Genomic DNA, 11,893 nt, shown 5'->3' on the forward strand with positions numbered 1-11,893 from the left:
GTTTTACCCCTTAGAGTTAGATAGTTAAATAAACAAAGTATCACCATTTATCTGAGAACACACCCCTAGTTATCTGTAAATCTTTAACCTTGAACTGCGCATTTTTTGTGCCAAGTCTTCGTTTTAGTCTGATCCCATTAAAAGAAAAGTATTAATAGAAAACATACCTTTTTGTTAACTGTTTTAACACTGCTGCGATGACGGTTTCAAGCAAATTGTGATTTTTCAGGACTATATATTTTATGTCTATGGGTGTGGACCCCACAAATTATGTTTTGAGGATGTTTTTTTTCATATTAGAGTATAACATCTGTCCACATTAATGACCTGTTTTCAATATGTGTTTACAGCTGAAATATGCAAACACTGCACTGACAGTAAATGTAACTCAAATCAGGATCTGACGGTGTTAATGTATAATTTTAGCCAAGATTTGATTGGCCAATATAGTTTTATAACAACTGTAATTACAGTCTAACATTTCCCTATTTTGAACATTACGCTAGTCTAGTGCCTTATTTTTAACAGGTCAGTGTAATTTACTGGAACACTTCTACAGGAAGGCAGAAGACAAAATAAGAGAAATAACTAAACAATGTGACACTATTTATATCAACTTCGACATTGTTTATCAATAGTTATTGCTTTCGGGAAATAAATAACATAGAGCCCTCTAAGCATTACCGCATGCCCTCTGTGTGAAGTTTATTGAAAAATGTGTTACACTTCGATGTTTCACTGATCAGCTTCAGAAACAAAAGACGAGACCATCTTAATTAAAACTGGCCGATTTTCACCGGCATTATGAGCTTCTAGAAAGCATTTAATCTTGTTCTTTCAGCTATTGGTCAGGTAATGCCTTAAAACTACAATACCCATGAGGCACCTGGAATCACAACAAACGTGCCAATGCCAAACATTCCGCTCAATGAAACCGGCATCTTAATTCTCCCTACGACATGAGGTATCTAAATTAAATATGTTTAACTTAACGCAGCGATTATTCAATGTTATTTGTTGCATTTATACATTTCGTATTTCCGCCATAACTAAATCAGTGTCTTTCCCTGCCAGCTAATGTTAGCTCTCGGATGCTACTCTGCTTGCTAGTTGCTGTTAGCAAACAAGCTAGTGATCTATTAGCGTTAATCTCGTAACACACTGTTGACGTGTGATTGTGTTTCATGTTTTACATTCTATCTCAACTTTTCTCCACAGTTGTGCCCGATATTACGCACTTATCTGGCTGTGATAAATACAAGTATTTATTTGTATCGTACACCAAAACATTGACACGTGCAAATACTTTTAACGTTAATGGCATCTGTAGAATAGATGCTAGCTAACGTTTACATTTAACAGCTAACGCTAACTAGCTTGTTGTAAATTATGTGATATTAGCAGTATCGTTATAGCTGCTGTCTTATCCTTCCCTATCTCCATATTCTATTATGCCCTCGAGTAGCTGTTAAAACATCTTGATGACATATATATGTGTCACCTTATTGTACATGTTGGGCATGTGTAGGACTAAAGTTAGTGAGGACTAAAGTTGCACTACTTTCAGACTGCATAAACGGAACTGTTTATGTGATCTGAAGGTCTTTAAAATGCTTTAAACTATTTTTCCAGCTGACTGCATAGCAAGTAGTCCTTGACATGGATCACTCTTTATCACAAGCTGATCTCAACCTCAATCTCCTAAAAGGTGGTGAGGGAAGTATAGTGATCAAGTGTGCAGGAAGAGAGCATATTAGTTGGGTTATTCCTTTCACAATACTCTGATCGAAGGCCAACCCAAGGAAACACAGCATAGTGTAGTTCCTGTGTGCCTCTAAACATTCGCCTCTTGTGTACCTTTCTACCAAATGTGGTCCCTTCTGTATGCAGATGGCAGATGCATAAAAAACAGGTATGAATATAAAAAGAGGTTGCTGTCGGCACATACTGTTTTTCCCGTTTTGTACTCAGTGGAGTTGAGTTGTGCGATACATCTGTCGTTAAATTATTGACTCTCTCGCTCCTCATAAATTATACAACAGACGATGTTATCATCTTAAGGCCATGAAAGTGTTCCCGAATCTGCCTTTGCAATATTCCCTCAATTCAAAGTCCCCCACATGTGGTTTTCAAAGATGAAGCATACCCACAAGTGTAGTAGAACAGAAGTGGGGAGAGAGAGAGCGAGAGAGAGAGAGAGCCTTTGATCTCTAGATGTTTCTGCTGGTATAGCTGAGAGGACTAGTGATGAGGGGCGATACACTGAGTCTATTCAGCTTCAGAGACATAAAGCTTAAAGGAGAGACAGTACATCATCTGTAAGGTGTGGGTGGAGCTTTGGACTCTGGCTGTCTGCTCTCAGTATTTCTGTGACATAAACACTGTGGACATTTTTCATCTGATTCAGCAATAGGTAGGAATTTGTATGGGTTTTTGATTGCACAGTATTCTCTGCATGGTGTGTCACGTTAGCTCGGAGGAATGTGCCGGTCCTGTTATGTCTCTCCGGTCTCTGCTAAATGAGTAAAGGGGAAGTGACGCTGAAAGGGTGGGGGGATTACTGACCAAACTTGTTCAGCTGGCAAGCAGTGTCCTCCACCACTAATGTCCCTTTTTGTTTCCTCCATTGAAGCCTGTAGAATGTTATTTGCACTGAGTTGGGGTTTCATTTAAATTGCAAGTTATTCTTGCATGGCACAGTCAATGGTGGTGAAAATCTGGCCTGCTTATTGCTCGGGATGGGCGACAATACCCATCAATATCAAATCAACAAAGATACAAATCTTTACAGCTGAGGTGCTCAAACCAGGGAATGACATGATGAATTTAATAGTTGTTGCTGATTATTTCCTCTCAATTCTACTGATTGAATCATTGATTGAGTGATTCTTTCTGTCAAACCCTCGTCTCTCTTCTAGGTGTTGTTACCTGTAGCCAGCTATGGCACCAGGGGATATGGTGCAAGACCACGCCAAGCAGCTGAAGCCCAAGGACAAGCGGCCTGTGACCAGGACATCGAAAGCAGATTGTGAGCCCGACGGGTCCTTTGTCTTTGAGGCTCACGAGGCTTGGAAGGACTTCCACAACTCCCTCAGGCATTTCTATGAAGTAGGAGAGCTCTGCGACGTCACGCTGAAGGTGGGTCACTCGGTGAGGACTCGAGGGAAGAGCGAGATTTGTTCGTCTTCTGTTTATATTTTAGCTGATCTTTGTTTTCCGTATAATCAGGTGAAAGGTTGTGATTTCACAAAGAATATTTTATAGATGTGAGCGTAATTAATCTAAATTTAAGTTGAGTGTTGTTGTTTTTTGTTTTACTTTGAATCCCTAAATAGCTGCTGTAATCACAGTCGTACTGTGGAGATTAATAAACGGTGAGATTATTAATGCTGTATACAGGTGGGTCTTGTTTCCTGTTTTTTTTTTTAAACATGTCTCTTTTTGTAGGTTGGCAGTAGGATGATACCATGCCACAAGCTAGTGCTGGCTTGTGTTATCCCTTACTTCAGGTATGTTACATTTTATGTTTTATTTTATTTTTTTTTACTTGGCCTATAACTGCATTCTTCACTACAGCACGGGCCGAGAGTTTTTTCTTACTAGTGGACATTCAATCTGCACAATGATTCAAGTCAGCGATTCTGACCAAAAAAAAGACAATTTTCTTTTTATAAACTAAAATGTAATGCTTGTGACAGCCCTAATGGATCGTCATCAGGTACAGCATTAACACACTTGTTGTCTATGTGGCTATTTCTTCCTCAGGGCCATGTTCCTCTCAGAGATGTCCGAGGCCAAGCAGGAACTGATCGAGATCAAGGACTTTGATGGCGATGCCATCCAGGACCTGGTGCATTTTGCCTACTCCTCCAAGCTCACGTTAACTGTGGACAATGTCCAGCCCCTGCTTTATGCTGCCTGCATCCTTCAGGTAAAGAAATGCACGTTATCTTACATAAAGGGTTCTCCATTGAAAGGTTAAGCGTGATAATGCTTAACCTTTTTAAGCAATTCACTTCTTTATTTACTTCATTACTGCTTGAATCTTATCAGGTGGAGCTGGTAGCGAGAGCCTGTTGTGAGTACATGAAGGCCCACTTTCACCCCACCAACTGCCTGGCGGTACGCACCTTCGCTGAGAGCCACAATCGCGTGGACCTGATGGACATGGCCGACCGCTATGCCTGCGAACACTTCACTGAGGTGGTGGACTGTGAGGACTTTACTTCCGTGTCTCCCCAGCACTTGCGCACATTGTTGTCCTCCGGCGAGCTCAACATCCATTCAGAGACACAGGTGTACAATGCAGCGGTGAAATGGCTGAAGGCAAACCCACAGCACCATGAGGCCTGGCTGGACCAGATCATGTCTCAGGTTAGAGAGTTCACAGCTTAAAGGTACCGCAGGGTGTGTGGGTTAGCTTACGTACATTAGTGCTGCATCTTCCTGAATTCAAAAGTTTGTTGTGTTTGGAAGTACCTCTAGACTTTACCACCTAGTTTACTGATAGCCTGAAGGTAAAGCTACATCACTGTGTAAAATGTGTGTTACATGTGTGTTACATATGCGTTCACAGCTTTACATAATCACGTTTACAACCACAATACAATGTCTGGTCTCTCCTTCAGGTGCGCCTCCCCCTGCTCCCGGTAGAGTTCCTGACTGGAACGGTGGCGAAGGACGAGATGGTTAAAGGTAACCTGAGTTGTCGCGACCTGATGGACGAAGCCAGGAACTACCACCTGCACCTCAGCAACAAGGTGGTGCTGGACTTTGAGTATTCAGTTCGTACCATACCCCGGAAACACACTGCAGGTAGTACTTATATGGTTTGGCTTTAAAAACATGTAACAACAGATTTTATGGCATTTGCACTTTTTTTTTAGCACCCCAGAAACACACAGCTACATGCATGAAACCAAATGCTTTTCTTAGTGTTAATGTGTTGTAACAGCTACAGGCTTAGTCTTAACTTAATTAGATTTACAATAATGTAAAAAACTTCTCATTTACAGAAAGGTTGTCGTATTTTCTTTGTATATTTTTCCATAAAATGTGTTTATTCTGAGGTTCTTTGTGCTTAAAGTATGAAAGCCAACGCTTTGTTCTCTCCGACCATTTTCCCTCAGGGGTTTTGTTCTGTGTGGGTGGCCGGGGGGGTTCTGGTGACCCGTTTCGCAGCATCGAGTGTTACTCCATCACTAAGAACAGCTGGTTCTTTGGTCCTGAAATGAACAGCAGACGGCGTCACGTGGGAGTAATATCTGTAGGAGGTAAGACGGGTTACTGGTTTATATAATTAACTCCAGAAAGTGAAAGAGGCGGCATAGAAAGTTGAAGTTGCAACTCAGTTTATATAATATATACGTTTTATACAAATACAATAATATTTCCTGGTCAGGTCACATGATCATAAAGACTCTCGTTCATATCTGTTTGATGTTGCTTTTCTTTAGGCAAGGTTTATGCTGTTGGTGGCCATGACGGTAGCGAACACTTGGGCAACATGGAGATGTTTGACCCCCTCACCAACAAGTGGATGATGAAAGCCTCCATGAACACCAAGAGGTACACAGACACTACAATATGCTCAATCAATCATATTGTCTTTAAATTTAGATGTAGTTATTTCCTGTTGTCTTAGTAAACGGACATGATGTGTGTTTCTCAGGAGGGGCATAGCCCTGGCCGCTCTTGGTGGTCCCATCTACGCCATCGGAGGTCTGGATGACAACTCCTGCTTCAACGATGTTGAGCGCTACGACATCGAAAGTGACTGCTGGAGCGCCGTGGCTCCGATGAACACTCCCAGAGGAGGAGTGGGGTCCGTTGCGTTGGGGGTAAGACTTCAAACGAAGGCCCATCAGTTGTGACTGATTTTATATGATATCTATTCTGGACTTTACAGCTTTTATACCCGCTTCTTTGCCAGAGTTTCATGTACGCAGTGGGAGGCAACGATGGCGTGGCGTCCCTGTCCAGTGTGGAGCGGTTTAACCCGCACCTCAACAAGTGGACGGAGATCAGCGAGATGGGCCAGCGACGGGCTGGGAATGGAGTCAGCAAGCTCAACGGCTGCCTCTATGTAGTGGGTGAGAGGAATACATTCATCTCTTCAGATTGGATCACATGGGTTGCCAGGTACTGTTGGTACCAGATACTGATGTAGGCAAGATGTATTTTGTCTGTGACTGGAATTACTCATTTTGACAACCCGGGTCACATGCCTCCCACACACGCACCCTACGACTTTATACACAAATGTGTGAATCAGGAAAGGTGAAAGTTCATGTTTTGTAAAGCCATCTGGTAACTGATTAACAGCGTGAGGTTTTTATTGTACCACTGGAATTTGAAGAGTCATTCAAGGTTCATTAAAACGGGGCGTTTTGCCAGGTCAGTAGCTGTGGCTCAGTATAGATACATGAAATCCTCTTCTCTTCAGTCTGCTCCATCAGCAACAACAGAATCATCCTCAGAGTGTTAGCGGTTAACACCTGGGCTATTGTAGTAAAATCATACATGCCAGTTTCCTGTATCACCCTTCAGCCGAGATACATTTCTTGTGATTTTTTTTATTTTTTGTTTTTTTATAATCCTCTCTCTCATTTTTCCTGAAGGCGGCTTTGATGACAATTCACCCCTGAGCTCCGTGGAGCGCTTTGACCCTCGAATGCACCGCTGGGAGTACGTGTCTGAGCTCACCACCCCGCGCGGGGGAGTCGGGGTGGCCACTGTAATGGGGAGAGTGTTCGCAGTCGGGGGTCACAACGGGAACATCTACCTGAACACAGTGGAAGCTTTTGAGCCTCGGATGAACAGGTGAGGAGGCGATGAATGAAGACTGTTCATCAAGTCAGTGTGTCCAATAATTTAAGATCCGCTGTATTGTTTAGGACTGTTAGAATGTCGTCTCATTATTATTTCGTCGTGCTTTTTGTTTGCTGTTCAGATGGGAGCTGGTGGGTTCGGTGTCTCACTGCCGGGCCGGAGCCGGAGTCGCCGTCTGCTCGTCTCACGTCAGCCAAATCAGAGACGTCGGCCAGGGCTCCAGCAACGTGGCCAACTGCATGTGACCGCCGCTCCACTTGTTCCCAGGTGACTGACTGCCAAGTCACCGTCCGGTCCGATCACTGCACGAGCACACACACACACACAAAAGCACACACAGCGACGGAGGGATTTGGTCACTGTCTGAACATCAGCCTCAGTCAGTTTGTGGCTGATATGCGGTTTGCACACAGTGATCGAGTAATGGTAGCGAGGTTCTGCTGACTTGAAGTGCACAATGGACACATCTGAAGTCTTCTCTGACACGACGACACACGTTCGAGACATTTCTCTTGACTCCTGCTGGTGTTTCTTTGCAATCAGTGACGTCTGTTCTTTGTACTGTATTTTTCTTTTGTTTGACTGCCTTGACATAGTTTTGCCTTTTTTGTAAGGCAACATCATAGCTGAGCCTTTTAGTATTTGATACTAACGTCTCGGGAACGAGAGGTGAGTTTTGGTCAACGGCGCATTATGAATGTGGACCGTACAGTAGGCCAGTATGAGAGCATTTCAAAGGTCTCTTCTCTGGTCTACTTGTTGGCTCTGCACTTCTTTTCCACAGAGATGTGAAAAATCACTAGAATTAAACACATTCTTTGTAGTGCAGCGTATGCAGTTAAAACGTTAACATTTTCATCAGTCAATCTGAAATCCAATGTTAAGATGTCAAATACGTTTCTAGGATTCCTGTGATCTTTTGCCACGATACGTGAGAACATCTGTTCGAGCAGTTAAGACTTTTTAAAAGGTGCGTTTCAGGATTATTCTATCAGCAGTTCCAGCTGCTGTAAGCTGGATCATATTGCAGCAGCTTTAGCTGGAATTTGCCTGTAATTGTGTTTGAACAATCATTCAAGGTTAATTGGGACAAGTCATTCACTGGGTAGGACGTGACGGGTTCAAGGAATTGAACTGCTGCAAGTGCCAAACGAAAAAAAAAAAAAGAGAGAGTCAGCCGCTCTAGGAAGCAGTAGATGCACATCTGGTTCAACGCCCGCTGAATCCTGAGTGGCCTCAGAGTAGAGGACGGTTTGATGACTTTATACCTGAGAGTCGAGGACTGATCAGAGCAATACGGTGCACCGCTCAAGGTCTTTTTCAGTTGTGTTGTACAGAGATATGTTCAAACTGACGGGGACAGATATTCAATTTGAAGATTTGTGTTTGACGATAGCTGGACTGTCAGAAATCCTAATTGGAGTGCTTTTGGATGTGTATGAGATGCAGCTGAGGTTTGTCTCCGCAGATGGTTGCGTTTATATATTTTAATATATGGATATTTTGGACAATAAAATAGGTGTATCTTTGGTATTATCCTTTACTACACTGTCTAATCCATTGCTGTGCACTATTTTCCTAGAATAGATGTGAAGTCTGAGTATATTTTTGTCCTAAATGGAGAATTTTACGTTATGAGTTAAAATATGTTTATTTAACACACCTGCCGATTTCTGCCATTTCTATGAAAAATTTAAGAATTTCTGGCAAGTGTTCTTCTCCTAATAGGAAATAGGTTGACAGAGTGATGACTTTAATACTGAAATGCTATATATGGTTATAATAGAAATAAACATATTATTGGACAGTTTGTGTACTGGCAATCATAATTTTGGTGCATATTATTAACCTGGTACATCATTTTTACTCCAAAACCCGAAAAAAAAAACTTTGTTAGCCAATGAGCCAGAAACGTCTTTTCTAAGTCTTTTGTAAATTTGACTGTACTTTGTTGTTCTTTCTCCTCCTGACTGCTTCCATCTTGTGTTTTTGTTTACCTGGTATTGGTATAAATTGGTAACAATAAAGTTATGTGTAAAGTTTAATGGTGGGATTTCTCTTCTTTTTTTTTTCGGTAACAAATTTAGTCTCCGTCAGGACCGACTCTCCTTCGGAGACAAGCCCTTCAGCTATCAAGTTTGTTGTAATTCTCTCACTTGTGAAAAGTCTCCATCAACGTGCACATCAGGTCTAAACTAAAGAGTATACTTCTCCGATACTTCAGGAGATTCTGATGAGTCTGCTGAGCAATAAAACGCGTTAATGAGAATTTAATATCAAATTTGCGTTTATTGTTTTGTAACCTCTTGTCAAACCTAGTTAAAAAGTAACCGTGTGAGGCAGAGGTTTGGCAGTATAACGTTTATGGGGCGGTTGTTGTGCACCGTCTTCTGGACTTTGTGTGTCAAATGTGATGTGCACACTAAACTATAATCAACACGTCTTTAAGGTTTTTATAGACGCCTGAAGCTTCTGTTGCACAACTTCTTTACACCCCCTGATAGTTTATGTTGAAGAAACTAATTGTGTGTTTGTATTATTGTTGTTTTGTACTGTGTGATATGACTTCTTTGGGCCTTGAGCTCACAGAAGTTCTACCATTTTCAACAATTATTATTTTATTTATTTGAGAGAAGGCACAGTGCAAATCAACCAAAACACATGGTAGAAACAAAATGCCAGAATTAGCCGAAAGGCTATTTTTCATCTGTTGTCGCCGGCGAAGGTGTTAAAAAAATAGACTTCCTTAAATACATCAAAACAGAAACAGGGAGTGCAGGTAAAGGTTAGAAAAGGACACAGTTGTTAAAAGCAGTAGTGACATATATACATATGTATTTTATATTTGGTTACTGAAAGATCTATAAGTGTTTTACTACACCCTCTTGAACCACAATTTAACATATTCTGTTAGATCGTCCCAATTCCCCCCCCCCCCCCCCCCCCCCAAAATTAATTAATTGTGCATTGATGGAAGTGCTTTGATTATTTATTTTATCTAGTGCATTGAGTGCGTTTGGATGGAGCCTCGAGTGGTTTCAGCCCACCGTTGTTGGCCTGTGACCAGCTTGTTAAACTGTAGTTCAGATGAGTGAATATCATAGAATGTGGAAACATCTCAGCAGCCTCTACAGACATGTGGCTTCTAGTGAATCACACATTTGCAACATTGAACTGGTTTGTTTTTTTAAAACTTTCAACTTAAAGGAGAGGTTGGAGTCGCACACAAAATGTCCTCCTTTTAATCTCTTGGTTACATAAGTCAATTGTTTTTATAAAACACATTCAGTCTATTGACTCGAGGTGTTTTACATTAAAATGCATTTTGCAAAAAAATGACATGCCTGTGAAAATAATTGTTGTTTTTTAACCTCCATTTTCTATTGTCAAATTCATGTTTGTTATTATGAATTGCTAATTTTGGTGATATGAAATTGTGTTTGGTGGCAAACTGCAGCAGATTGTAAAGTAGAAAATGAGTCAAGAGATCAAATGTCTGTCATCTGTGTTTTACTGCTTTCAGTCTTTGGACCCTGGCTGGATGCTGAAAAGAGGTGAACCAGAGAGATGATGCTCAGAGGTCTGATGACTGGCAGCTAGAGCACATCTTGCACACTCCTGCAAAGGTTCAGGAGAGTTTGGAGAAAAACGTAAAGCTGTTAGGGATGCGTAGAAATGCAGCTTGAGGGGTGAACATAGAAAAGTGAAAATGGACGGAACACAAAGAATGTTCCTGCAGCTGCTCAGCTTCGCTGCTCTTCTTGCTTGTGGTAAGTCTCTTCTTCATTTCATTTGTCAAGATATGAACCTGAGAGCACCGGTTTTAGTTTTGGAATAAAGATATAAAGGAAAGACAAAATAAAAACAAAGTGTGTCAACAAAGAAAAAAACATGAAATATTACCTGAAAGTTGTGCTTTTAATATGTTGTGAGGCAGCTGTTGGCGACATCGATTTAATGACTTGTGCTTTGTGCTGTTTATTTCAAGAAATTATTTTGAAAGTGCGTGCGTGCAGCTCCTACATGAAAATTTGTTTTGGCATACAAATACCATTTACAACAAATAAACAATAGATTATACGTGAGACTTCTCAACCGTAGTGCTTATTAGTTCTTTGTTGTTTAACAATTTACTTTCTGTCATTTTGAATAAGATTAACTACTAAACGTGAAGAAAAGCTCTCTAGACACTTGTTTCCTTTACTACCAATTGTCTTAGATTATTTAAATTGCAGACCATAATATATTCAGTGTTCTGAAGCATTCGTATCAGTGGTCCATCCAAGCGGATGAGTGTTCTAGTTTAGTCCTTAAGGCACTGATGTTTGGTTTTTCTTAAGCATCACTGATTGGCAGCACGTTGTTTTCAGATGGAGAGTCAATTGTGAGGAGGTTCAACTTTGCATCTTGTGGTCTTTCAACTCATTCCAGATGCGTGCAAATCATGTGATTCTATAGCGTCCTGCTGAAGTTGTTAAAGTCAAACATTATCCAAAAAGATTTGTGTGAGAGTGGAGCGACATGGCTGGACTGTGGATCTGTCATGGGACTTTTATGATTGATGGCCATTCAAATGATTCACCAGCTTGTGACATTTCACATCAACCTTTTTACTTATTAAACATGAAAAGTAATCACAGTATTTACATTTTAATTTGTTTTAAATTGACCATTACACTTTAATCTTAGTGTCTCATTGAGAATTGTGGTGGTAGTATGTGAGTAGAGTAGTATTTTTGATGTGCTGCCTCTCATATTTGTGGTTTTTATTCAATATATCATGTTTTTCAAGAAATATGTGCACACTAACAGCATGTTGTATTGCTGCGTTTACAGCCCAGAGCCAGTGTCAGCAAGGCTGGAGGGAGTATGAGAATAAATGTTACTTCTTTTCAACTGATTCAAAGTCATGGCTGGAGGCAAATGCCTTTTGTTTGGAGCAGAACTCCAACCTGATGAGCATTCTGGACATTCAAGAGAGGGTGAGACGACACGCACACGACGAGGCCACCGGGAAACAAAATTTGATGAAACATTTCACGCACCGGGTTAATTCATTTGT

At 41.1% G+C, this 11,893-nt stretch overlaps 1 protein-coding gene across 2 annotated transcripts; it reads left to right on the forward strand.

Moving 5' to 3' along the window:
• The first annotated feature begins 911 nt into the window (after nt 1-911).
• On the forward strand, nt 912-10,595 carry klhl8 (kelch-like family member 8). 2 transcript variants are annotated; one of them, XM_076087940.1, is made up of 13 exons: nt 912-964; nt 2,919-3,138; nt 3,448-3,509; nt 3,766-3,931; nt 4,054-4,374; nt 4,629-4,815; nt 5,130-5,273; nt 5,457-5,568; nt 5,672-5,840; nt 5,933-6,092; nt 6,621-6,822; nt 6,953-7,098; nt 10,355-10,595. In XM_076087940.1, exons 2-12 carry the CDS (start codon nt 2,941-2,943, stop codon nt 7,074-7,076), a joined length of 1,845 nt encoding a protein of 614 aa, XP_075944055.1. In that variant the 5' UTR covers nt 912-964; nt 2,919-2,940; the 3' UTR covers nt 7,077-7,098; nt 10,355-10,595. The 2 variants fall into 2 exon arrangements, with proteins under 2 accessions (XP_075944055.1, XP_075944046.1); XM_076087931.1 differs by lacking the exon at nt 10,355-10,595 and having other exon boundaries at nt 6,953-8,876.
• The last annotated feature ends 1,298 nt before the right edge of the window (nt 10,596-11,893 follow it).

The sequence above is a fragment of the Anarhichas minor genome, unplaced genomic scaffold, assembly GCF_050575085.1.
Source record: "Anarhichas minor isolate MPS153535 unplaced genomic scaffold, ASM5057508v1 ptg000002l, whole genome shotgun sequence".
Taxonomy (NCBI): domain Eukaryota; kingdom Metazoa; phylum Chordata; class Actinopteri; order Perciformes; family Anarhichadidae; genus Anarhichas; species Anarhichas minor.

Excerpts from the sequence above, each read along its gene's own strand:
- klhl8 (XM_076087940.1), top strand. The coding sequence starts at position 2,941 with ATGGCACCAGGGGATATGGTGCAAGACCACGCCAAGCAGCTGAAGCCC. Across the intron at positions 3,139-3,447 it reads TCTGCGACGTCACGCTGAAG|GTTGGCAGTAGGATGATACC; the intron begins GTGGGTCACTCG and ends CTCTTTTTGTAG. Across the intron at positions 4,816-5,129 it reads ACCCCGGAAACACACTGCAG|GGGTTTTGTTCTGTGTGGGT; the intron begins GTAGTACTTATA and ends ATTTTCCCTCAG.